Source organism: Equus asinus, chromosome X, assembly GCF_041296235.1.
Source record: "Equus asinus isolate D_3611 breed Donkey chromosome X, EquAss-T2T_v2, whole genome shotgun sequence".
NCBI classification, from domain to species: Eukaryota; Metazoa; Chordata; class Mammalia; order Perissodactyla; family Equidae; genus Equus; species Equus asinus.
Window position 1 is genome coordinate 91,564,337 of NC_091820.1, and position 26,146 is coordinate 91,590,482.

At 37.7% G+C, this 26,146-nt stretch overlaps 1 protein-coding gene across 4 annotated transcripts in view; it reads left to right on the forward strand.

Moving 5' to 3' along the window:
• DIAPH2 (diaphanous related formin 2) overlaps positions 1–26,146 on the forward strand; it is an 815,896-nt gene that overhangs the window by 401,828 nt on the left and 387,922 nt on the right. For all 4 annotated transcript variants that reach the window (XM_070502007.1, XM_070502006.1, XM_070502008.1 and 1 more), the window contains one exon: positions 3,696–3,935. In XM_070502007.1, coding sequence (XP_070358108.1) covers positions 3,696–3,935 — 240 coding nt within the window. The remainder of the gene's footprint in view (positions 1–3,695; positions 3,936–26,146) is intronic.

The window sequence follows — 26,146 nt, forward strand, 5'->3', positions numbered from 1 at the left end:
CTTCTTGGGAATCTCTGAGGATGAGTGCAGGGAGTAATAACAGCAATAGCTGTTGGTTTAGAGTGCTTACATTGTGTCCGCTACTATGACAGGAGTGTTACACATAGGATGTCATTTAAGTCTTACTGCAACTTGCATGGATGACCCAAGGAATCTATTTTACTGGTGAGAAAATGAAGTCTCAGAAACATTAGGTAACTTGCACTAGGTCATACACCTAGAAAATGAAGAACGTGTTCAACTCCAGGTCTGTGTAATTCAAAAGTTCCTATTTCTTCTACTACAATTTGCATTAGGGGTCTGGAGAATGCAGATTGTTTCTTTCCCTCTCCAGGGCTTAGGGAAAAATTTTTCTCGAGCCTACCCTTCCAAATAATTATATGGGGCTCTGAATTTGGGCTAAGATTGGGCCTGGGCGGTATTGTTGGAACGACCTGCATAGTAGCAAACGCCTTTATATAGGGTACCCTCCTCCTTCCCCACTGCAGCCTACTATGGTACCGCTTCACACTATACATCCTCTTCCCAATCTAGCACTTTGATGATATTGGAATCTGCCAGACCCTGTGCTAGGGGCTGCACAGGGTGCATTCTTTGACTCTTCTCTCTTTACTCTCTTGTCATCAACAACCTTCCTTGCCTCCCCCAGCATCTATTCAAATAACTCCAAAATCTGCCAACTCCAATACTTATCTCTTCCTAAACTTGAGGACTGCATTTCCAAATGCTACCAGATATCATAATACCCAAAACTCAAAATGTCAAGAAAGTAATATTATTTCCCTATCCTGGAGGTATCATTTTACTACTTATGCAAAAATTTGGAGAGGAAGGCTGAAGGGATCAGGAAGTACATTTAAATAATCTATTTTAGTAATTCTAGCTTGAAGTAGGTAACATTTAAGCTGATCAGTTGCTAAGTCCCATGGATTCTTCCTTAATTCTGTCTTTTGTGTCCACCGCATCATTTCTATTCCTACTGTCAACATTCTAGCTCATTACCTGTTTCTTAGGTCATTTTGCTGACTTACTAATGGTTTCGCTGCCACTAATCTCTCCTTCAACCAGTCATACATACTGCTCCCAATGAGACTCAAGAGGCAGTGTGGCGAAGTGGTTGGGAATCTGGGTTCTGTGGTCCGAATGCCTGAGTTCAAATCTCTAGCTCTTCTACATATAGTTTGACTTTGTGCAAGTTACCTAGTATTTCTGTTTATCACTTTCCTGATCTTTAGAATGAGACTAATGATAATAACCTTTCCCCAGGATTGTTTTGAGAATAAAATCAGTATATATATATATTTACATATATATATATGTAAAATACATATGTAAAAAATTCCTGGCACAAAGTACTCAATAAGTGATGATGATGATGATTAAAGAACACTTTTGGTCACTTTATTTCAGTTGGAGCTGGTACTAAAAACCAAAAAGAGATCAAATCCATCCTCTCTACGTTTCTAGGCCTGGGATTGAAGTACAAAGCCCCAAAAGGATAAAAATATGAATGAAGACAAGTGGTATTAGAACTGAAGCAAGACTAAAAACCCATGTAAGCCCAAGTTTTAAATTCCTTGTTGATCAGAGGCCAAGGCCACCCTGGTGAGCTGGGTTCCCACATGCCCTTTAAAGCATGGCCACAGAAGGGCAGGGCCATGGCGACTAGCCCCTGGTGAGAGTAGCTCTGTGGCTTTTTCTTTAAGTATCAGGAAGACTCAAGAACTACTCCCTAAACATATAAACTGACAGAGAACATGCTTCTGTGCTAATCATGGCCAGTTACCCGTGAAAGAAAAGGAAAACGAAAGTGGGGAAAGGTTTGGACATAGTGGTAGAGGCGTAAAGGAAAGCAGAAAACCATATAGAAACTTAGAGAGATTCCCATACGTACACAAGGAGATTTGCGCATTGATGGAGATGCAGACTTTGACATGGTCAGCTTCCTATGTCGTGGCCTTTACAGGGACTCTTCAGGACTCTTGTCCGAATTCTGCCCCTAGCTATATGCCTCATATATTCCTAACCTAGAAACCTTTCCTCACACCATTCTTTGTCTCTATGCCTTCTTTCTGGTCCCAGTTTCTCTCTCTGTATTTGTTTATTTATAAATCTACTTGTTTATTTATTCATTTGTATCCCCTCTACTGTGAAGCCTTCATTAAATATTGTAGCATAAGAGTATAAAGTTTTCTTTCAGTGACCATCTCCAGAAGTTAATTTCTGTTTACCCATCTAGAATCATGTGCTGTTTTTTTCACTAGCTATAGTTTTCGAGCGTCTATGTTATGAGTTTTAGGCTATATTAGAAACTTTTGGAGTAGGTAGTGTCTTATAGTTACCATGTGAGTACCGAAAAATAGTAGGATGATTTGTATCATATTACGCTGATCATATAAAAAAGCTAGTGGTAAGTGATAAGACCTACATAAATATAATAACAGGTGGATATTCCCAGCGTACTTTTATATATCTGCCTATAAAAAGCATGAAAGCGTATAGGGGGATTAACAGAAGGCAAAGGTTAGTCTTTGGAGAGGCAGACACCCATGGTTAATAGGCAAGCTCATTTCAAAGAAGAAAAATGATGGACTATGCCTTGCTTCCATATTAGATCCGATATGGTCTATTCAACAGCACATTTGCTGCTTTGAGAGGGTGATTTGTGGTTTAAAGACTTTTGTTTATGTTGTTAAATTCTTTTCATGTTGTCTACAAATATCTCAGTGCCTAGTCTGTACCTGGCATTTGTATTCAAGAAACTAGGCTATATGTGCAAAAAATAAATATAGCTAGAATTGTTAATTTCTTTTCATTGTGTATGCGCTTGCGTATGTTCAAGCGAGTCTACCCTCCCCCCACCTCGCTCCCAGAATTCATTTGGTGAATGAAAACTCGTTAAATGACTTGGAGTTATAGGAAATTAAAGACTAAAAGAAATTATTATTATAGGAGCTATACCAAAGGGAATAGAGAATGTGCACCAATACTATGAAACAGGTAATTAAAACCTGAGTTGAACTGTTTGTAAGAAAACCAATATAGAATTCTTGAATAATGTACTTAAAAGTAAGTTCATGTGATATTACCATAACCTAATTATTTAACATCAACATTCTGTCAAGCAGGTGAAATTCTTTAGAGCATATATAAATATTTAATATACTTTATGAATAGAAATCATAGGTTTAAAATTATTAAATGCTCAATCAGAGCTAGTCCTCTGATTTCAAACAGCATAGTAATAGGTAATTTCCTAGGAAATGTGGTTCCACTTATATTTTCTGTCATCGTGTACATCTTTTATCTGTGGCCCAACTATTCACTCAACTCAATTTCCTATTTGTAAATTTTCCTAGTTCACCTCAGGGGCACATTTTTGGCAGTTTGAATGCTGTTAATGAATAATGATTATATGATTAACATATAGCACTTGTCTAGTTTCTGTAATATTCTTCATGCTATAAGAATGATCTAATTTATTTGTTTAAAACTGAACAGCTCACTGATTTTTAAACTTTTATAAACATCTTCTTTGGGAATGTCTCAAGCAAATAAAAATAATATATTTTAAAACCTAGAGAGAATTCATTTTATGTAGGAATTTTCCAGTATTGTCTCTAAGATTATCCCCCCTGGCGTGAGGACTAACAGGCTGTGATATATGTTCTTATAGAGCCTTCCTTATCTTACAGATGAGCTCAGTGAAAATGTTGCGGCCCCGACTGAATAGCATTCTTTTCAAGCTCACTTTTGAAGAACACATAAACAACATCAAACCGAGCATCAGAGCAGTCACTCTCGCCTGTGAAGAACTGAAGAAGAGTGAAAGCTTTAACAGACTATTAGAGTTAATTCTTTTGGTTGGAAACTACATGAACTCAGGCTCCAGAAATGCCCAGTCTTTGGGTTTTAAGCTCAACTTCCTTTGTAAGGTAAGATAACATTTTAGAATGCTAATTTCCAGTAATCTCGTCTATGAGAGGACTCACTCAAAATAGCAATAGTATATAAGTCAAAAAAAACATGCTTTAAAAGGGTGAATTTTATGGTGTGTGAATTTTATCTCAATTAAAACAAATAATTTTTAAAAATCTTACCGCAGTAAGTAAAATCTCAAAGAGAGTTCAAATTCTTCCGTAGTATAGTACTAAACTCTTGGGTATCAACTCTTACTGGAGTTTGTAAATCCAAAAAAATTGCTTTTTATAAAGTAGATGCAATCTTGTATTTCAGTCCCTTTGTACTTATTTTATATCTCTCCACAAAGTATTTGAGAAGCTAAATTCAATGAGGTAAGTAGCCAGAAATTTCTTTTCGGATATGCTTTGTTTATTCTTCTCTAAGAAAAAAATACTCTTTATTACTGACTAGTGTTGCATTACTAAGTTTATACTAGATACCTTGCACATTAACTAAAAGTTTAAAAAATCACACGATAATCATTTTATTGTTTTGACTGGGCCATTTCATACTATTATTTTTGAGATTTAATTCTTGTAAAAAGTAAATAGAGAAGGGTGAAAGTGATCATCTATGTCCATTTTTAGGCTAGACCAAAGCACCTTATTGAAGGAAACGATCTGTCTGTTATGGAGAAGAATCTGAACAGACTCTGAGGTGAAGGCCTGTACAAAAGCTAGAGATGAAAATAAATCTGAAAACAAGCAGTCTATCTTTGACATCTCACCATTCTTTCCCTTTTTTTTCTCTCACATCTGAAAACATTGCAGAACTTCGGTTAGTTCTTGAAGTACATATTATAACGCAAATCCCAGTCTAGGAATGGGTATAAATTTCTTTTCTATTCCTGCAGTAAATAGGTGTGCATTACATATACATGGCCTAGCATTTTAATATGTATCAAAAATGATTTGCTTCCAGTATTCTAACCCAGATAGACATAAAGCATAACATTTGCAGATAATAGGATGTATAATGGCAGTGTAAGTATCTGTTTACTCCTGATTTATGTTTGAGGGATGTAAGAAAAGAGAGCAAGGAAGGTAGGGAAGATCATCTGGAATGCTAGATTCTGTCAAACAAATTGTTTTTTTACTCCCTCTTCTTGTGATATTGGGGAACATGGGAAATAATCTGATAATGCCAGAGAGAATAAGGCAATGCTGGTAATAAACTGGAATAAGTCATAGCCAGATTTGTAGGATAAAAAGAAATATTTGAGACTTTTCCATTGTATTGCATACTGTATGCTCAATATACTAATAAAGAAAAACTAATAAAGTCCTCCCTTACCAGGATGCTGCTTGTTTAGAGTATATGCTGTATGCACAGTGAGTGAGTCATAAAGCATTCTTGGTTGATGCTTATAAAGATAGTATGAATTAAAGCAAAATATCATTGGAAATTTGTATTGTATACCTATTTCACAATTCATATAAAAAAGACATTTAAAACAAAATATCCTAATTTGGGTAAATATGTACCTTTTTGTGTGTCTTAATTTCACCGTATTCAAATTAATTACATGAACTGATTTTTTTGGATAAGGAATAAATAAGTCATTTACACGCAGGAACAAAAGATTATATTAATCTCACAGAAGGGTTTTGCAGTTACATCTTATATTTGGGAGACAGGCTTCTTCCTGTCATCTGCCTGTCAAATAAAAGTTCTTCTCCACAACGCTGATCTGACATCTATCACTAGAGGTATGCACAAAGGATTCAGCACAAAGATTTTTGCCAACTTCAAATAAAATAAAAAATAATCTTGGGGGAAATACTATCATGTAGTAATAGGTGTTCTAAAAGAGAAAGAAGGGAATGTTTTAAAATCTTTGCCCCTCACTTTTCAGTAGGATTTGTATCTTCAGGGAAATACTTGTCATTAAGAAAATGCAATACGATATACATGCACGATATTCCTACAATATCTAGGATTCAAAGGACATTTCTGGAATACAGAGGATTCTGAGGAGATGTAAATGTCTAAAATGACAGAAATTTGCTGAAGTACACAGAAGTAGTTAGGTTCGTAATCTGTTCAAAACTGAATTAACTAACTGCTGATGTCTGATTAGCTAGAATTGCTGTTAAATTTCACTTATATTATAAAAGATTGTTGGTTTTTCTTAGTGTTTTTTTTTTCTTAAAAAAACAGCAGAGGGAACTTGCTTTGTAAAGCACTGACTATGCTCTAAAAATGATACCATTTATCCACCTAAATTATTCTAATGATAACTTCCTTTCTCAGTGAATTTAAAATTGTAATCCACCGCTTTTTACAGGAAGCTATAGGGTATGTTAAAATATTCACCTAGTTAAAAGAAGCCATGGTATAAGCAGTTGAACTTATCAGATGTATCTCGTAGTAAAGTAATATTAAAAATTCAGATGGTCACATTAACTCCTATAATATTTGGGAAGAAAAGGAAAACAGATGGGTTAACCTAAATGTCAAATATCACTAAAGGGTATCATTACTATAAGTACTACCCTCATCACAAGGTGCTTTGTTAATCTGTAGCAGTGAATTATCACTTTTTTCAGTCACCAAACCAGGGTGCTGAACTGTTAGAAAAATCATTTCCATGCAGATGAGTTGCCAGTGTTAGCTTGTTCCATGCTCGCCTGTTGGTTATTAAAATTCTAACCAATAGGAATATTGCACTTCAGGGTCATTTGTTGTATATGTTTTCAGTATATAATAACATATGTAATCTGTATAAGAACAAATCGTCTACAAATACTTTGCACTCCCTAGGCACTAAGCTTTGTGGGTGTATCAGATAAGGTCTTTGTTTACAAGCAACAGAAACTGACTCTGCCTGATTTAAGTGAAAAACAGAATTTATTGAAAGGATGTGAGGTAGTTCAGCCAGAAACTGAGGAAAGTAGTGAAGAACTTGACCTTTAAAAGAGCAGCAACTATGACAGCTTTGAGAACGTGGGGAGCCAGGACGAAGGGAAAGTCTTTTCAGGAAGTTGCCTTTGGGATGTATTAGCTCCTGCCATTTTCCTTCTCCTTTCCCTATGTTTGGTTCAAATTCTAATTAGAAAGAGAGACTGATTGGCCTAGTGTGAATTACAGGAACAGCTGTGTCCAGGGGAGGGCTAAGAACCTTGATTGACAGCACTACCAAGACTACTCGCGATGGAAGATCGGTCATGCCCTAAAGGACGCTGTTATCAAAGATAGGGATGCCAAGGTTAGGGGTAGGTGAAGGGATATCAGGCAGGACCAAACAAACAAAGGCAAAGCAAAACAGATGGTTGGTACACCAGGGGGTTACAAACAATACAGAAGACATACAGAAATCTCAAGCAGCTTGTGGTACCGTTGAGTAGCCAGGAAATATGCATACAGAGTATTACGTACTGCCACCAGATACACTGTCAATGAATACAAAAATCAATGGCCATTGAGATTAGCGGGACTTCTGAGGAGGGAGGAAGTTTTGGGGATGGGGACGGTGATGGGCGGTACTGGTAAATTGGAACAGAAGGATCTTGAAGGATAGGTAGAATTAGGTTATATGAAGAGAAGAAGCTATAACCTTAGAAGATAGGAGGACGCTGGGCTCAGAACCTACATTGTAGCTTCCGTTGCCAATTACTAGCCAAATTTTCGTGGCTAAGTCACTTCCTCTCTCTGAACTTCAGTTTCCTCATCTATAAATGAAGAAATACAGTGACCCTTGTTTATTTTCATAGAGTTGTTTTCAGGGTCAAATAAAATGATGTTTGTCAGCATACTTTGAAAAATTATAGTGTCAAACAAATGGTAGTAGTTTTTTTTTTTAATGATGGTACACAACTAGGAATAATCATGATGTGTTTGAGGATGAATTTAGAAAACCACGCTGCCTGGAATATGGGGTGTATGTTGGAAGCAGATGATAACTTTGGTAGGCAGACTGTGAGAAGATTTTGAGTTATTTGTATACTAGTTTGGATATCTTGCCTCCATAACTATTTTTTTCTTTTGGAAAATCACTCCCAGCCATTTCTTAACTTATGAAGGCCAAAACTTTTCTTTTTCTGCCTTGTGTTAATATCTCCTTCACTCATACTATGACTTTCTAGTCCTTCCAGTTGGACAGAAAGACATAACAAATTATGATATAGTAGAATTTTGTGTTTTTGTACATATGTGAAATATGTTGTACAAAGAACTTGAAGAAAACATTTAAGTTTACTGTGAAGAAAATTTTAGGTATCTTTAAGTCTTTAGGATTAATATGATAATGTAATTGTGCTACTTTTCCTGAGATTCATCATTTATATAAAGTATATGTAACATATAAAGGCCTCATTTCCTAGAGGCCCTCACATGGTATTAGTGACAGAATATTATAGGCATCGCCTCAAATGTACAAAGGAAAACATCCATCTTCTCCATAGAAGTTGTAAGAAGGAAAGTGAAATGGTTTGGTTTCGTTGTGAAATAGAAGGTAGCTTACTAGAAAATATGATTTGTAAGGAAAGTGACAGCTGTCTATGGAAGCAAAATTTGGATATAAAATCCAAGAGAAAATCTACAAAACACCTAAGGAAAAAGTCATTATCTGAGTACTCTCAACATTTCACAATGTCTAATCATTTTTAGCTGAAATTATGTGGATTGTGTCCATATAAACTTAGAATCTTAACATAAGAAAGTATCTAGTCTAGCCCCTGCAGTCTGCAGAGAAAACTGACCCTCAGAGAAGAGAAACCCTGGCTAGTGTATTGGTCAGCTCGGGCTGCTGTAACAATATCACACACTGCGTGGCTTCAACAACAGAGACTTAATTTCTCACAGTTTTGGAGATGAGAAGTCCAAGATCAGTGTTCTGGCCTAATTAGTGTCTGGTGAGGGCTCACTTCCTGGCTTGCAGACAGCTGCCTTCGAACGGTGTCCTCACATAGCCTTTCCTCTGTGCATTCACAGGGAGAGACACAGAGACAGAGAGAGTGAGCGAGGAAGAGCTCTGGTGTCCCTTTCTCTTCTCATAAGGACACTAATCCTATCAGATTAGGCTTACCCTATGACCTCCTTTAACCTGAATTGCTTCCTTAAGCCCTTGTCTTCAAATACGTCACATTGAGGGTTAGGGGATCAACATGTGGGTTTAGGGGTGGGGTCGGGGGACACAGTTCAGTCCGTAACAGTCAGGTTCCTGGAGCTGGATACAGTGACCAACTGTCCTGGTTTGCCCAGGACTGAGGGCTTTCCTGGCATGTGGGACTTTCAGTGCTAAAATTGGGACAGTCCCAGGCAAACCAGGACAGTTGGTCACTTTAGTTATGAAACTAGAGGTGGGGGCTCTGTCCTCCTAATTATGCTCCATTTCTCTCTCTCACTCTCTTTCTCTTTTAAACATGTAACTGAAGCAGCCTTACCTTTTGCCTTTTTATAATGTCCTTTGCTACTCTTCTTCATCTAATTTTTGCCCTTTAGCTCTTCTCTGGTTTCCACTGCACATTGTGAGGACAATTATTCTAGAACTCTCCACACGTTACTATAATTATCTTATTTCTCTCTCTTTCAAGACTCAGAACTCATGGATTTTGGATGTTTGTTTTGTTCTACATTGTATCGCCAGTATCTATTGTATATGAAACCCTCAATAAATTGCTATTGAATGAAAGCCAGACGATTTGATTAAATATAGGATGTGTTGCAAGTGTTCTCATAAGTGTTAACTGTTTTTAAAGTGAGAGAGTTGATTTCCTCCCAGATATAAAGGGGATTTTTACCACCAAAACTATTGAATATGTAATTGTAACACTTTGCTATAGTGTATTTGTAAAAACATAGAAATGTATTGTTTACTATAAATATAAACGAACAATTCACCCTCAAATATGGGTCAATAAATAAATATGGAACTATTAATTTAAAAACCAAAGATATTTTAGAAAATAACCTCTATAGGATATACCAAAAGGCCTCTGAGCAAAGGTCCATAAATCCTGGTCAATAATCCACACGTTAGGTTGCCTGTGTCTCTACAGTTTGTAAAGTGCTTTCTTTGAGATTCTGTGAGGTTAATTTTTATTAACCCCATTTTGCAAGTTAGGAAACTAAAGCCTGGTAAGGTTATGCAATTTTTCCAACATTAAAAAGCTAATAAATGTTCAATTTCAGGCTTAAATCTAGGTTTGCTGTGTTGAAAACTTTGCGGCACCCTGCCTCATGGCACCGTAACAGAATGGTTGGTTGTAAGTGGCTCATTTCAAGGAAGCCGTACATACGCGACTCTGCCACTTAGAGTTCTGAAAATGGGGAAAATCACATGTGGATTTTCTCAACTCTCTGGTAGCTTGTAAAATGAGGCATCTCTTCTTTTTCTTCAAATTGAATTGGAAGTAATTGTAGGCATATTAATAGTCTCTCTTTCCCTAATGGATTTGAATGTATCAGGCCATGAGCCTATATATTTGTAATAAAATAGCACCTAATAATCTGAATAATCCTAGAGCTATCACTTGACCGTGTATATATAGGCTTTCAGAGCATGTCAGTTTTGGGTAGGCAGGGTTGGCTGCTGTTGTCAATATTTTACAAATGAGGAGCTGCGCTCCAGAGAGATGGCTTACCCAGGATCACTCAGTGTCAGAGGCAGAGTGAGAATCCAACTTTTCCTAGGATTCAAATTATTTCAGTGGCTCAAGATATTTGTAGAATTTGATCGTCTCTTTTGCTTTTTCCTATCAGACAGTGTTTAGCATTCTTTGAAATTGGGGGAGATGTGGTTGATAATTTGCTGAGAAGAAAATTGCTTTGGAGGCTATAATTTGTCTTGGAAAAATTCTGTGTAGGGGAAGATTACACATTCCATCAAGTATGGAGTTCGATGGAATGTTAGGTCCTCTTTCCAAACTCTCCGTTTTCTCCCCTTGCGTCCTTGAAACTTTACTTCGTGTGAGGCTATTTGCAGCAAAGAGTTTTCAGTTGGTGATCTTCCTGAGTTGCTGGCTATACTCAATGATAAAAGATCTAATGCTATGACAGAATGCAGAGGAGCTCATTCATGTTACTTTGCATTTTAAAATGTCATTGTATAATACAGTGACACACCGTACCATTTGTTCATAATTCATGACCAATAGACACAAACATTTCAAGTTAAGGATTTGTCTGTGCCTCATTACATTACACTGAAGCAAGAACATTCACCATTTTTGACCTCTGAAATAACTTAGCACCATAGAATGACATCAGGACAGGATATCATTCTTAATTTTAAATGGTTTTCTTTGTTCAGCTTATTTGATGGTTGACCTTTATTTAAGTCCATTGTGTTTTATTGTATTGTGCTTAATGGGCTCTCATCATTGAGAACCACTGAATAGTTACTTGAATTTAAAGATGAATGTTGCACCGTAGTGATACTATGCCAGTGGTGACATTTTAGATTCCGTTTCTATAATTGTGTCATGGGTTTTTGTTTCCTGCAGTTCTTCAGGTAAATCAATGTACCAAAATTTGTGATTTTCAAACAGCAAGCATTAATATTACTTAAGACAAAAAGTCCAGAAGTGTTTAAATTTATAGAACACTAAATTAATTTTTTTTAAAGATTTTATTTTTTCCTTTTTCTCCCCAAAGACCCCCAGTACATAGTTGTATATTCTTCGTTGTGGGTCCTTCTAGTTGTGGCATGTGGGACGCTGCCTCAGCGTGGTTTGATGAGCAGTGCCATGTCCGTGCCCAGGATTCGAACCAACGAAACACTGGGCTGCCTGCAGTGGAACACGCGAACTTAACCACTCGGCCACGGAGCCAGCCCCACTAAATTAATTTTTTTAAAGAAACAATTCTCCATAAGGTCTTTACATTCCCGTATGTTACTTGTTATATGTCCTAAAGCACATACTATTAATCGGTGCAGGTGGACTTGAGCACACAGGCAATTGGTAATCCTAAAAGACTGTTTCAATCATCTCATTTCTCCAGTAATCAAGATGCTTGGACACCAGCTCAGAAATCCAATCCGAAGTCCTCACCTCCAATGCCCTTCATGCTATTGAAAACCTGAGCAAAACACAGACTATTTCTGAGTTTCTCTTCTTTGAAAACACAGCCCTCTAAAAGTTGAAAACTTGTGATCATGGCTCCCTGATTGTGTAATCCCATGGACACACTACAATGTACTTTGCAAATTGTCCTTCAGTTAGAAAATCAGCTCCTGTTTCATTTCTAAGATGGGGGGTACCCAGTCTCTTTATCCATCTCTGTACTACAGTGGTCCACAGTTGGATCGGCTCCTTAAGTAGAAAGAAAACTTGATGAAGGTAGTGTCACTTTCTGTCTTTAGAGGTGCTTTCGTCTAAGATGGAAATCTCAATTCTTCCGAATGGTCACCACATTTTCCAGACTTACGCTAATGTGGGGATGCATTATGTCTTCCTTATCCTCTGGAGCCTACATAACAGAATTGAGATGTGAGAAAAGGCTAATTGCTGTGTCAGCAGGGGTGAAGCTGGATGACCATGTTGGGCACGGGAATTGTCCAGTTTTGTAGATGTCCTTCTTCCAATCGATATGGTTATGAAAGACTACGTCTGTTGGAATACCTCTTTTGAAAACTTGAGCTCTGATTAAACGAAACAAATTCACACCTTTATTCTCATACTTGCCTCTAAAAATACAGCGGTCCCAGAAGCTTATTTAAAGGTTTTTCTCTAAGTTGCAATATTCATTAATTTACATTCATTGGTGCAAATTAGTCAGCTACTACTTTAAATGTAACCCTTGTTTGTTTTCTCAGAATCTGATTACATTTGTTTAGATATTATCACATTTACAGCACTGCAGTTTGGGGTGAGTGGAAACTTCATTATACCCCCCAATTTTCAGTTTGTTAAACTCTGTGGAGAACAGTAGTTTGTGGATGTAATTTGTTGGATGCTGACTTGATTAGTATCCCTTGTCAAGACTGCTTTGGAGACATCATTTTTTTTCTCTCAACATTTTTTCTGTCTGTTTTACTTATATATGTGAAAATGCTCTGTCCTTGAAACTCACATACACAGACACACACACACACACACACACACACACACACACACACCCCCAGGCCCTTAACTGTGATTATTAATATTGTGAAGCTTACGATGCTTTCCCTGGTTTTAACTTTTATGTTACAGTTAAATCTGCCTCCCATATGTCTCTATAACTTGCTGTGAGGCCTAATATGAATATGTATAATACACACTTGGCTTGTGTGCCAGCTCTCCCTAGTTATTGTACTCCCCCATGCAAATACATGACCTTTTTGATATGGAAGAGATTCCAATTTTTGAAAGTTTTATATTAGCGGAAGATCAAGGAAAAGAAATTAAAAGCTAGATCAAGCCAGAAAGTGTGTCCGTGCACGTGTGTGTTTGTGTGTGTGTGGGGGGGGGGGGGTGTGTGGCTGGCATGGGAGAGAGATTGAGAGACAGAATAAGAGTGAAAGAGAATGAAAGAGTGAGAAAGAATCAGGAATGTTTTTCAGAATTGGATGATCAGGGAGAAACAGGGTTGAGTTGAGTATTTCTCCTTATACATAAATTGACAAAATTGTGAAGAGCATTTAAAATGCAAAGTAAGACTTGCCAAATTATGCTCCTTATCTTCCTCCAATCATAATTATTAAAGAGCCAAATATATATATTTGTACATAGAACTATAATGAGGGGTGTAATTTGTTTTTGGTAGAGGACTCATGTGTGGCTTGGTTTATAACTCATTAAATACAGACATTTAAAGAGAGCAAAAAGATGTGTATATCTGTATTTTCTTTCATTTTTTGTTTTTTGGTGAGGAAGTTTGGCCCTGAGCAAACATCTATCGCCAATCTTCCTCTTTTTGCTTGAGGAAGCCTGTCCCTGAGCTAACATCTGTGCCAGTCTTCCTCTATGTTGCATGTGGGATTCTGCCACAGCATGACTTGATGAGTGATGTGTAGGTCCGTGCCTGGGATCCGAACCTGTGAACCCCAGGCCACCAAAACGGAGCACGTGAACCTAACCACTATGCCACTGGGCTGACCCCTCTTTTATTCAAAAAAAATTTATTCTCGTACACTAATATAAAAAACACAATCAACTTAATCCTGTGCCGTAACTGTACTTGTCGAAATCATTATGACTAAGCAGTAATGGATATATGTAGTTAACTATTCTGTTTGGTAGTATGGCTGGCAGAGATGAATAATTCTCAAGTTCACCAAAAAGCTCTGTTTTGGTTCGTGATGAGTTCCCCATATCAGGGGTGGCAATAAACAATTTCAGCACTGGAGCAGACAAAAAAAAAAAATGATGATTTATAGGACTAGCTGTAGGTCTTACTTGGTTCGCCACAAAGACTGTTTCCGCAGAGGAGTTAAATGAACCCAGCTGGCTTAGTATTCTGTGAATAGCTGTAGTCATTTTCGGAGTTTAATCTTATGACTGATTTTGTAATTCTCACAGTGGGGGAAAGTTGACAACATGAACAGCATTTAGTGAATATAATTAGTAAGTTTGAAAACAAATGCCTTTTTATTCTATAAAAGCTCTGTTCGAAGGGGATTTTCAACCCTGTATGAGACTGTTGTTCAAAAAATGTGGCTACTGTGACTAAATGTGACCGACCATCTTCCAAACTGATATTTCTGTCAAACGAAGCCGTACATGAAGGCATGGCATACTTTAAGAAGGAGGGCTGATGACCATGGAAGGGGGTTTATAAAGCAGCAGTTAATATTCAAAGAAAACTCTGAACATCCAGTTACCCTGTGACAGTTTTAAGGATTCTAAGAACTATTTATATACATTTAAATGCTTTTTAGCTAGTAATGGGGCAGCAAGTTGGCCACATTTATTGAGTCCTTGCTTTCTGTGGAAACCTGTGCTAGATGTTGCACGGTTAAAGAGAAATGAAACATGCATCTCCAGTCCTTGAGGGCCTTATGAGCTAGTTGCCAGAAGCAGAACGTTGTAATACTAAAACAAGAGACACAGAGGGAGATATGGAGAAATGAGGCAGGGAGTGGGGCGAGAGAGGGCTTCTGTATAATAGTGCACACAAAAAATAATCTATCTTGCTACAAATACTGGGTAACTAACTACAAGCGAATAAAGTACTCAGATGGTAACCCCTACTGTAAAGCTGCTCCACTTTATTTTATTTTATAATTTGACATCTGTATTCCCTGCAAAGTGATCACTGCCCCAAGTCTAGTTACCATCCATCACCATGCAGTTGACCTCCTTCACCTGTTTCACCTACCCCCAACCTCCGGCTCCTCTGGTAGCCACAAATCTGTTCTTTGTATGTGTGATCTTGGTTTGTTTTTTAAGATTCCACATTTGAGTGAAATCATATGGTATTTGACTTTATCTGTCTGAATTATTTCATTTAGCATAATACCCTTTAGGTCCATCCATGTGGTTGCAAATGACAAGATTTCATTCTTTTTTATGACTGAGTAGTATTCCAGTGTGTGTATATGTGTGTGTGTGTGTGTGTGTGTGTATAACACATCTTCTTTAAGTATTCATCCATGGGTGGCCTCTTAGGTTGTTTCTGTATCTTGACTATTCTAAATAATGCTGCAAAGAACAGAGGGGTGCATGTATCTTTTCAAAGTAGCGTTTCATGTTCTTTGGATATACACACAGAAGTGGAATTGCTGGGTTGTATGATAGTTCTATTTTTAATTTTTTGAGTAACATCCATACTGTTTTCCCTAGTGGCTGCACAATTTACCCACCAACAGTACACAAGTGTTCCCTTTTCTCCACATCCTTGCCAACACTTGTTATTTCTTGTCTTTTTGATAATAGCCATTCTGACAGATGTGAGGTGATATCTCATTGTGGTTTTGATTTGCATTTTCCTGATGATTAGTGATGTTGAGCATCTTTTCATGTGCCTGTTGGCCATCTAATGTTTTCTTTGAAAAAAATGTCTATTCAAGTCCTCTGCCCCCCCCCCTTTTTTTTTTGCTGAGGAAGATTAGCCCTGAGCTAACATCTTTTGCCAGTCTTTCTCCACTTTATGTGTGGTTGATGCCACAGCATGGCTGACAAGTGGTGTAGGTTGATGTCCGGGATCCGAACCTGCAAACCTGGGCTGCCAAAAGCAGAGTGTGCCACACCTTAACCACTACTCCATGGGGCCAGCCCCCCTCTGCCCATTTTTTAATCAGATTGTTTGGTTTTTTGATATTGAGTTGTATGAGTTCTTTGTCTAATTTGGATATTAACCCCTTATCGGATATATCATTTGCAAATATCTTCTCCCATTTGGTAGGTTGCCTTTTCATTTTGTTGATGCTTTCCTTCACTGTGCAAAAACTTTTTAGTTTGATGTAATCTCATCTGTTTATTTTTGCTTTTTTTGCTCTTGCCTGAGAAGACAGATCTAAAAAAACATAGCTAAGACTGATGTCAAAGAGTGTACTGCCTATGTTTTCTTCTAGGAATTTTATGGTTTCAGCTCTTATATTCTCGTCTTTAATCCATTTTGAGTTAACTTTTGTATGGTATGAGACAGTGGTCCAGTTTCATTCTTTTGTGTGTAACTGTCTGGTTTTCCCAGCACCGTTTATTGCAGAGACTCTTCCACGTTGTATATTCTTGCCTCTGTTGTAGATTAATTGACCATCTATGCATGAGGTTATTTCTGGGTGACCCACTTCTTTAGAAAGCAAAAGCACAATATAGCCCCATTTACAACAGGTACTTACAACATATACAGCATTTACTTCTCTCCCTCAAACAATTGTTTTAGATTTTGCTTTTTCCGACTGCTGCCGTGTGCTTCTGACAAGCACAAAGCCTTGCTGTTCATATTTTCCTTCTTTCTCTTTTTGAATCTGCATTCTCAGAGTACTCTCTTCTCTTTTACGTTATAATAACAATATCTTTAAAACTGCTTCTTATAAGTTCCTACCTACCTTCTACTGTAATTAAATGTTATAGTTTTTCAAATTTTGGACAAAATCAATCGGTACCTCTTCAAAAACAGTAATATAATAGTACTAATGTGTGACTGTTAGATGTCTGTACCCTTCCTTATTCATTAATTGGGAAAAATATCAAGTGATATGTCTTTTAGCAAGAAGATGTCATGAAATTTTCCAGCTAAATTAAATAAAAAGGAAAAATGACACTATTTTATGGTCTGAGTGAGGGACCACTCTGGGATCCGAGCAACTTAGTATGAGGAAAGATACGCTATTTAGAGGCTGACTGTTTAGAGAAAGGAATTCAGTCTTAAAATTCAAGCAAATAGCTAGATACTTACATTAAAACAGAATATTTTACTTGGAAACCTGTGCTGACAAAAGTAGAAAAGCATCGTAAGCTCTTCAAAGATTTGGTGGAGACGTGGATGCACGATTCCAAAGATTTTTCATCAATCACAGCCTGGTCCGTTCAGATCCCTCTATGTTTACAAACTTCAGCTTTCGTGAAATATATGAGAAAGGCCAGGGTACTCGTCAGCTTCTAAAAGTGTCTTGTTAGGACTTTTGTTTGTTTGTTGGGTCGTTATTATTTCAGATATAAAATGTGTTCACGACCACGGAAGATTTGAACTTAATGTGTAATTTTTTAAAGTAACTTTACCAAAGTATAATTGACATACAATCACATTTATTCATTTTGAGGTATACAGTTTGATGAATTTTGTTATTTGTGTACAGTTAAGTAACCTCTACCGCCGTCAAGATACAGAACAGTTCCATCAACCTGTATAGTTTCCTCGTGCCCCTTTGCAATCAGCCCCCACTCCCAGCTCCAGCCAACTACTGATTTGCTTTCTGTCACTATAGTTTTGCCTTTGTCTGGAATTTCATATGAATGGAATCATCCAGTAATGAAGTCTCTTGTGTTACTTTGTGTTTGGTGTGACTTTCACTTAGCATAATGTTGTGGCATAGAGTAGTAGTTTATTTTTATTGCTGAGTAATATTCCATTGTATGGATATACCATATCTGTTTCCATTCATCATTCCATTTCCATTCATGGACATTTGGGTCATTTCTACTTTTTTGCTGTTACAAATAATGCTGCCGTTAATATTCACATGCAAGACATAAATTTCATTTATCTTGAATAAATACCTAGGAGTGGGAATGCTGGATCATATTGAAAGTACAGGTTTAATTTTAAAAGATACTATTTTCCAAAGTGTCTGTACCATTTTATATTCATACCTACAGTTAAATTAAATTAAACCACAATGAGAGATCATTTCAAATCCATGAGATTGGTAAAAATTTAAAATTCTGATAATATCAAGTATGAGTAAGAATATGTGTCAAAAGGATCTGTTGGTGAGAATGTAACTTGGTACCTCTATTTTGGATAACAATTTGGTACCATCTAGAAATGTCAAAGATCCAATACCTGGAAATGCTACTCCTAGTATAGTCTCTAGATTAACTTTTACATAGGGACTCTGGAGACATGTACAAAAATGATCACAGCATCAAAGGATACTATCAGCAGAGTAAAAAGGCAACTCACAGAATGGGTGAAAATATTTGTAAATCACATATCTGCTAAGGGGTTAATAACCACAACAGATTAAGAATTCCTACACCTCAACAACAACAAAAACCAGCACTGTAATTCAAAAATGGGCAAAGGACTTTAATATACATTTCTCTAAAGAAGATGGCCAATAAGCACATGAAAAGATGCTCGACATCACTAATCATTAGGGAAATGCAAATCAAAACCACAATGGGATACCACTTTATATTCATTAGGATTGTCACTATCTAAAAAACAGAAAACAAAAAGTGTTAGTGAGGATATGGAGAAATTGGAACCCTTGTGCATTGCTGGTGTGAGTGTAAAATGATGCAGTTACTGTGGAAAAGAGACTAGAGGTTACTCAGATTAAACCTAGAATTACCGTATGATGCAGCATTCCACTTCTGGGTGTACACATAAAAGAACTGAAAGCAGGGACTTGAACAGAGATTTGTACACTGACATTCATAGCAGCTTTGTTCCCAATAGCAAAGGTGAGAGCAACCCAAGTGTCCATTGACAGATGAACGGATAAGCAGAATGTTTTATATACATAGAGTGGAATATTATTCAGCCTTTAAAAAGGAAGAAATTCTAGTACATTCTACAATGTGGACAAACCTTGACGATATTATGCTAAGTGAAATAAGCCAGACATGGAAGTACCAATATTGTATGATTCCACTTACATGAGGTACCTAGAAAAGTCAAATTTGTATAGACAGAAAAGAGAATAGTGGTTGCCAGGGGTTGGAGTGGAGAGGGGGATGGGGAGTTATTATTTAATGGATACAGAGGTTCAGTATGGGGTGATGAAAAAGTGCTGGAGTTGGATAGTGGTGATTGTTGCCTGACAAAGTGAGTGTAGTTAATGCCACTTAATGGCACACTTAGAAATGGTTAAAGTAGTCAATTTTATTTTATGTATGTTTTACTATAATAAAAGAATGTTCACAGCAGCATTATTTGAATAATATTAGTAATGATGATTGTCCCCACACACACAATCAAATGGAAACCAGATAATGAAAATGTTCAACAGGAGAATATAACTAAAATGAATTATATTTATATAGTGGAATAGTATACAGTAGAGAAAACAAATGAATGGATTTAGCCACAAACATCAGCATTGTTATGTCATTCACCTCTAAAAAACTGCTCTTCAATGCTGAATTCCAGTTATGCTTTAGCAATATTAAATGTCTTGGACCTTCGAAATTATTCTTAAATAGCTAAAACCACTAATGTTGAACATCCAAATGCCATTTCTTTACAGTGTGCATACATAGCAAGATCAGTTTTATACACCCTTTTAGTGGTGGTGGTAATCTTTAAAGCTGTGTGCAGAAACAAACCCAAAAAACTGTTCCACCCACTCTCAAACCTCATGAAACAGTTTTTTTTAAAGTAAAATAATAATGACAACAAAAGTTAAAAGCTTTACTTAAATGCTTCAACCATTTCTGAGAAGAAACCAGGTAACACCGTTGAGATATTCATGCTGGTAAACTATTTCTATACCAATTTAAAATCATTTGATTTTTGTTGAAAGTATTCTTAGAAGAATTTCTATTCGGTAAGCCTACTATAGACAGGTTGATTAACTAAGAGCACTTGAAAGTACCAGACCAGCTTTTCTTTTTAAAGTATAGACATAATTCATTAATCCTTGCCTTTCCCGAAATAAGTACAAATGGTTGTTGATTTGCGACTGGTTACTTGAGGCTAATGTCTATGCAGGACGTTCTCCTTGAAGAGGTGGGACTGGAAGGGAAAATGCTGAGGGGTGGAGCAGGAAGAGCAGGAAAGCAAAATTTGTCTTCTCTGGGAAACTAACATTGCGAATGCCCTGCTGGGCCTAAAGGTGGCAATTGACATGAATCCTTATGCCATTTAATGTTGTCATGGTTGCAAATTTAAGCTCTCCTTTCACAGATTGCTACCATAAATTAAGCTAACATGTGTAAAACTCTTAAATTGCTTGACTTTTACACAACTGATATCATCTGTTCCCTTTTTGTTGGAAATACCATTATAATACTAAAATCAAGAGTATAAAAATGGGATGATGGGGCCTACATAAAAAATTAAGACATCTTTCCACTGGAAATTACATTTGGCTGAATTAGTATCAGCCCTGGTCATGTAGTGCCCAGAAAAGCATTTTTGGTGACAGATTTAGAAATAAAGCCAGGAAAGCATGTATTAAACCTGTCTGGTCATAGCTACAGAGTTAATGTCTTTATGGTAATTGCAATCCTTAAAAATACATTATCTTTGTCAATGTTATTGCAGTGTATGGTGCTGTTGAAGAAAGCAATAATTTGTAAACAACCCTTGGCAGAGAGCACAGAACTTAATTCTGTTTAAATAAAGGAGACTAACATTAGGATTCATGTGCTGTATCAAGACTGGCAAGCAGTGGTAGTTGTTTTGATCTACGCACTGGAGCATTCATGATTGCTTAAATATTAACTGTTCCATGAATATACAAAATATAATAGGGAAAAAAGAAGCCATGATTAGGGAAAATTCTTAATGAAAGAAATGAAGTTGAATTATCTGATCGTATTGGTAGTTTAGATGGGTTTATTCCACAGACTTAACGAGATTCCTTCACTGCATTTCACTATCTTCTTTCTTTCCAATATAAATGTGTGTTGTGTAGTGTGGCTATCTGTCAGAACTCTTTGCTTGACACAGAGGGTAATAGGCAATTCTGGTTTTTCTGAGTACAGGACCTGTTGATAAGTTTGCAAAGTCTCATGTGGCCATTTGTATAAATACTGGAGGAAAAGGCAGGGGATCTCAAAGGGCCTCCTTCAGATGCAATCTCTATATGGAGTTTTATCTCACATTAGTTTTAATACGCTTTAAAGATAGACCTGCTTATATGTGTCCTGAAACTTTTCCTTAAGTAACATCCACACTGCTTTACCCCTTCATTTCTTCCATCCTTTCTATGAAAATCAGTTTCATCTCTGATAAATATACATTCTCCAGCAATTTGTGCAAGAAAACCTGGTGATCCTCCCGCACATTCTTGCTTCTTTCTGGAAGAGAACATTCTCCTGCAGCTGGCTGGATATTTACTCCTTTACTTTGCTCCTGATCCTTCGCTGTGCCACTTTGCAAGTTGGGTGTAAAATTGCTTTGGGAAGGGGCATAAGGTCCACGGCTTTGTTCCTATATGATGTATGGTAATGCATTAACCTGGCCACGTTCTCACTCTTGGCCTTCAACTGCAGTGGGGTTGCTGACACAGGAAATGCAAAGTCGGAAGATGCCTGTGTCGTGGACAAGGGTGATGCTCCCTCGCCTTGCCCTCTTTTTCTTTACATTTACCTGCTGTAGTCTGATCTCTGCAGGTTCACATGAGTCAACCCTGTTTGCCATATGGATCAGGTGTTTGTTTCCTCAGAGCCAGTACATATTAGCACTCAACTGAGGACCAGTGAGATACATTAGCAAGGCAAGAGTTTGATGGAAAGCATTGAAACCTCATGTCTGCAACGGAAATTTGGTATTCTGATCAAAATTCTTGAGTAAATATTTAAGCAACAATTCAGATTTGCCAATAAGAAGTGAGTTTGCAGCTTGAGTTCGAGTTGGAAGGCCTGAATGATCTGCTCTGTTATCTAGTCCATCACTCTGATAATACACAGCAGACAAGACATGCTGCAGCATCACGTAAGTGTATTTTCAATACGGTTTTTAACAGTTTTAGGTGAAGGATGAGGGACAGTTTAGAAGACAGGGAGAATGTGTCTAGAATCTTCACAGCATGGGGCATACTCTTTGGGTCGTTTACTCTTGGATAAATAGATGGGAAATTATGACACAAATCAGTCTCATTTTTATATAAATTCATCAAGAACATTCAGAGGTATTCTGTCCTTCAGATGCCACAAATTGCTAGACAATTTGTCTCTAATTTAAATGAACGCTAAGCTTTGAAATCATGTTGACGCTTCAACTTGTTATATGTAAAAGTGATTGTGAGAATACCTGGGCAGCAAGGGACAATTGCCAAACACCTCTTTGCCTGGAAATTTCCTTCAAAGACCTCTGGTGGTTCCCAAACTTCAGCATGCATCAGAATCACCTGAATGTGATACCAGGATGTTTTTTTCTCTCCCATATGTTAAAATACAGATCGATGGACTCCACCCTCAGAGTTTCTGATTCAGTCGATTTGGGGTACGGCACCAAAATTTACGTTTCTACCACGTTCCCAGGCGATGCTGATACTGCTGGTTCAGAGGCCATGGTTTGAGAACCACTGCAGTAGGCGATGCCTATCCATTCTCCTTTCTCACGATTTTTTCATTCTTATTTCTTCCGTTGTCCGATCCCTTCAGGCATAATTATGCTGAACTTATTCGGGACAAATAATTATAGTAACTTTTGTCACTATCCTCACTGTTTCCCAGCTGCCAGCTCTGCTGCTCCCCCCCCATTCTCTAATTATTATACAGAGTCAGTATTTTGAATAAATTACCTTCCGTGTTACCTCCTCTTTCCAGCTATCCATTCCTTTTTTCTTTTACACCCCTGGCACTGTATTGAAACCGCTTGAAGGTCACCAACGATTTCTCTAATCATCAAATCAGTCCTAATTATCTTTGGCCTCTCTCTAGCATTTATTCATTCAACATACATTTACTGAGCAAAATTAATATAGTCCTCATTTTTAAGGACTTCACAATCTGGTAGGTGAGGCTGATTGTGTAAACAAAATTATATATTGTGGAAGAAATGCTACAACTACAGTATATATAAATCACAATGGGAAAACAAAAAACAATTTATTAATTCTGTTCAGGGAAGTTGAGAAAGGCTCATTAGCACTACTCCCCCTGAATGACCCTTCCCCCAACTGCCACCCCTCCCTGCACACCTTTTCATCACCCATGACACTTAATTCAGTTCGGTATGTATTAAACACTCAGTGCACATAAGTTACCATGCTATGTTCTGACACCAGCTCTTATTAGCTGTGTGACCTAGGCCGAGCTACTTAAGCACTCTAAATCTAGTCCTTTGTCTATAAAATGGGCATATTAATAACTAACTCACTGAATTGTTTTGAGAATTAGAAAAAAAACGAGGCATATAAGGCACTTATCAAAATGCCTGGCCCGTAGGCACATGATGGATGGGGAACAAATCTCCGTTCCCCTCCCTGTTAAAGGAGGAATAGGATGCTCCCACCTGATGAAGGAAGGAGAGCATCTAAGGTCAGGCAGAGCAAGCAAGTGAGTAGAAGTCTTCACCCATTCGCGCATTCAACAAATATGTATTAAGTGCCTATTATGGGCCAGCCATTATTCTAGATGCTGGGTATATAAAAATAAACAAAACAGAACAAAAAGCCTTATACTTGTGTAGCTAACATTCTAGTGGAGAGAGATGTACAATAAATAAGTAAATACAATATATGGTACATTGCGTAGATAGTATAGTACATTCTCATTGAGATCATTGCTATGGAGAAAAATAGAAGAGGGAGGAGGTAAGAGGTGTTGAGAGAGTGGATTGCAATTTGAGATAGAGTGGCTAGGAAAGACCATAGTGAGAAAATGACTTTTGAGTATGGATCTTGAAAGAAGTGAAGAAACTAGCCATGAGATGAGTGAAAGAAAAACCTTCGGCAGAGACAAAGTGCTCACAAAGGCTCTGAGTGAGATGCGTGCTTGGTGAATTCAAGGAGCAACAGCTAGGAGGCCAGCATGGCTCCAGGGGGTGGTGAAGGATAGTAGCTAGAGATGTGATCACAGTGGCAACAGGGGCCCAGATCACAGAGGGACTTTTAGGTTATGGTAGTAACTGACTCTGTGTGAAGAGGTGAAGTTGAAATTGGCTGTCCTCACTTCTAATCTGGATGATGATCACGGTCATGATAATGTTATCTTATTCAATTCTATAAGTCTACGAGCAGATGTACTTCTCTAATGCCCATTTTATAGACGAGAAGGCTGTGACATAGAGTGTTTAAGTAACTTGCTCAAGGTCACACAACTAGTGAGTGGTAGACTCAAGGTTCAAACCCAGTTCTGTCTGAATCCAAAGTCTATGCTCAGTAACTATTCTGATTAGCAATTTGAACTTTACTAGATGAGTTGTCGAGAGCCATTGAATTTTTTGAAGGAAGGGAGTGACATGGTCATAAGAATGTTTAAGAAGCACAGTTGGGTTAAATCATATAGGATAAAATGAAGCAGAGAGAATGGAATGGCCATGACCATCTTCTCATAGATTATCTCCACATAGCTACCACTTCTGTTTACAAAATGAGCTGCACCTCCTTCCTAAAGCCAGCTGGCTTTAGTCATCACTTCCTTGATATCAACATGATACAACCATTCTTTTCATCACTAGAACTTAAAACTTTTGGAAGCTTTGATTTTTTTCCCTTTCCCTCATCCCAAATATTTCTTTTCAGTGACTTAATCCTGTTTGTCTTCACAAAGTGTCTTGAATTTGTCCCTTCTTTGCCTTTTTTACATATACCCTAGTTATCATTTAAATTATATCAGTCGTTGACATTTGCCACCAAATTAGTCTCCTGCGTTGTCTCTTTTCTGTATAATTTTGTGTCTTCTCCTAAGTTCTGAGCTCTGTGATGTTTCAAAGGTACCATGCATCATTTACCTCTGAGCCCTGGTGCCCAGCACAGTCCCTAGCCCTCAGTGGATAACGAGTGTGCGTCTACCTTCATATTTACTTTGCTCCTAACCTGCTTGCCCTCACAAACATATGGTGCTCCATTTCCAGAGGGGCACACTGTAACTCGATTCTGGCGTTCACTCCCACCTAACTCTCGACAAATATGGTGTCCGGAAAAGTCTGGGCTTTATAGTCAACCTCTGTGTGTATATATATACATATTATATATATATATATATATATATATGGGTATGTGCACACGCACACACACACACACACACACACAAGAGTAGAGTTTTAATTTAGAAGTATTGCTGTATAGCCCACACAAGAGGGAGCTTATGTGGGAAAAAAATCTTCATTCAGAAACATTTATTGCCTACCTAGTATGTTCTAGCAAACTCTTAGGTACTGTGGATAAAAAATACTAGTGAAACAGGCTCTCTACCATTGAAAGAGCTTGTATTGACTAGAAGAAACTGTGTTGAAATGTTTACAGTGAAGGAACATGGCAAAATAAGGCATTAATTACTCCTAAGATAGAGAAGTCGTCAGAAAGGAAGTGGTAGTTGAGTAGTCTTGAAATATGAGTAGATATTTACTTGGCAGGTAGAAAAAAAAGGAGGGAGAATGAGGGGAGTCTAGACAGAGAACAGACGTACCAAAGCACAGTAGCACGACACTGCATGGTATGTTCAAGCAATTGTAATCAGACTGAAGAGAAGGGTTTGCAACAGAGAGCAGCAGGGGCCAGGCTAGAAAGGTAGGCCGGGCTGGCCCCATGGCCGAATGGTTAGGTTCGCATGCTTGGCTTCAGCGGCCCAGGGTTTTGCTGGTTTGGATCCTGGGTGCGGACCTAGCTCCACTCATCAAGCCATGCTGAGGTGGCGTCCCACATAGCACAACCAGAAGGACCCACAACTAGAATATACAACTATGTACTGGGGGGCTTTGGGGAGAAGAAGAAGAGAGAGAGAGGGAAAAAAAAGAAAGGGCACCTGACAAA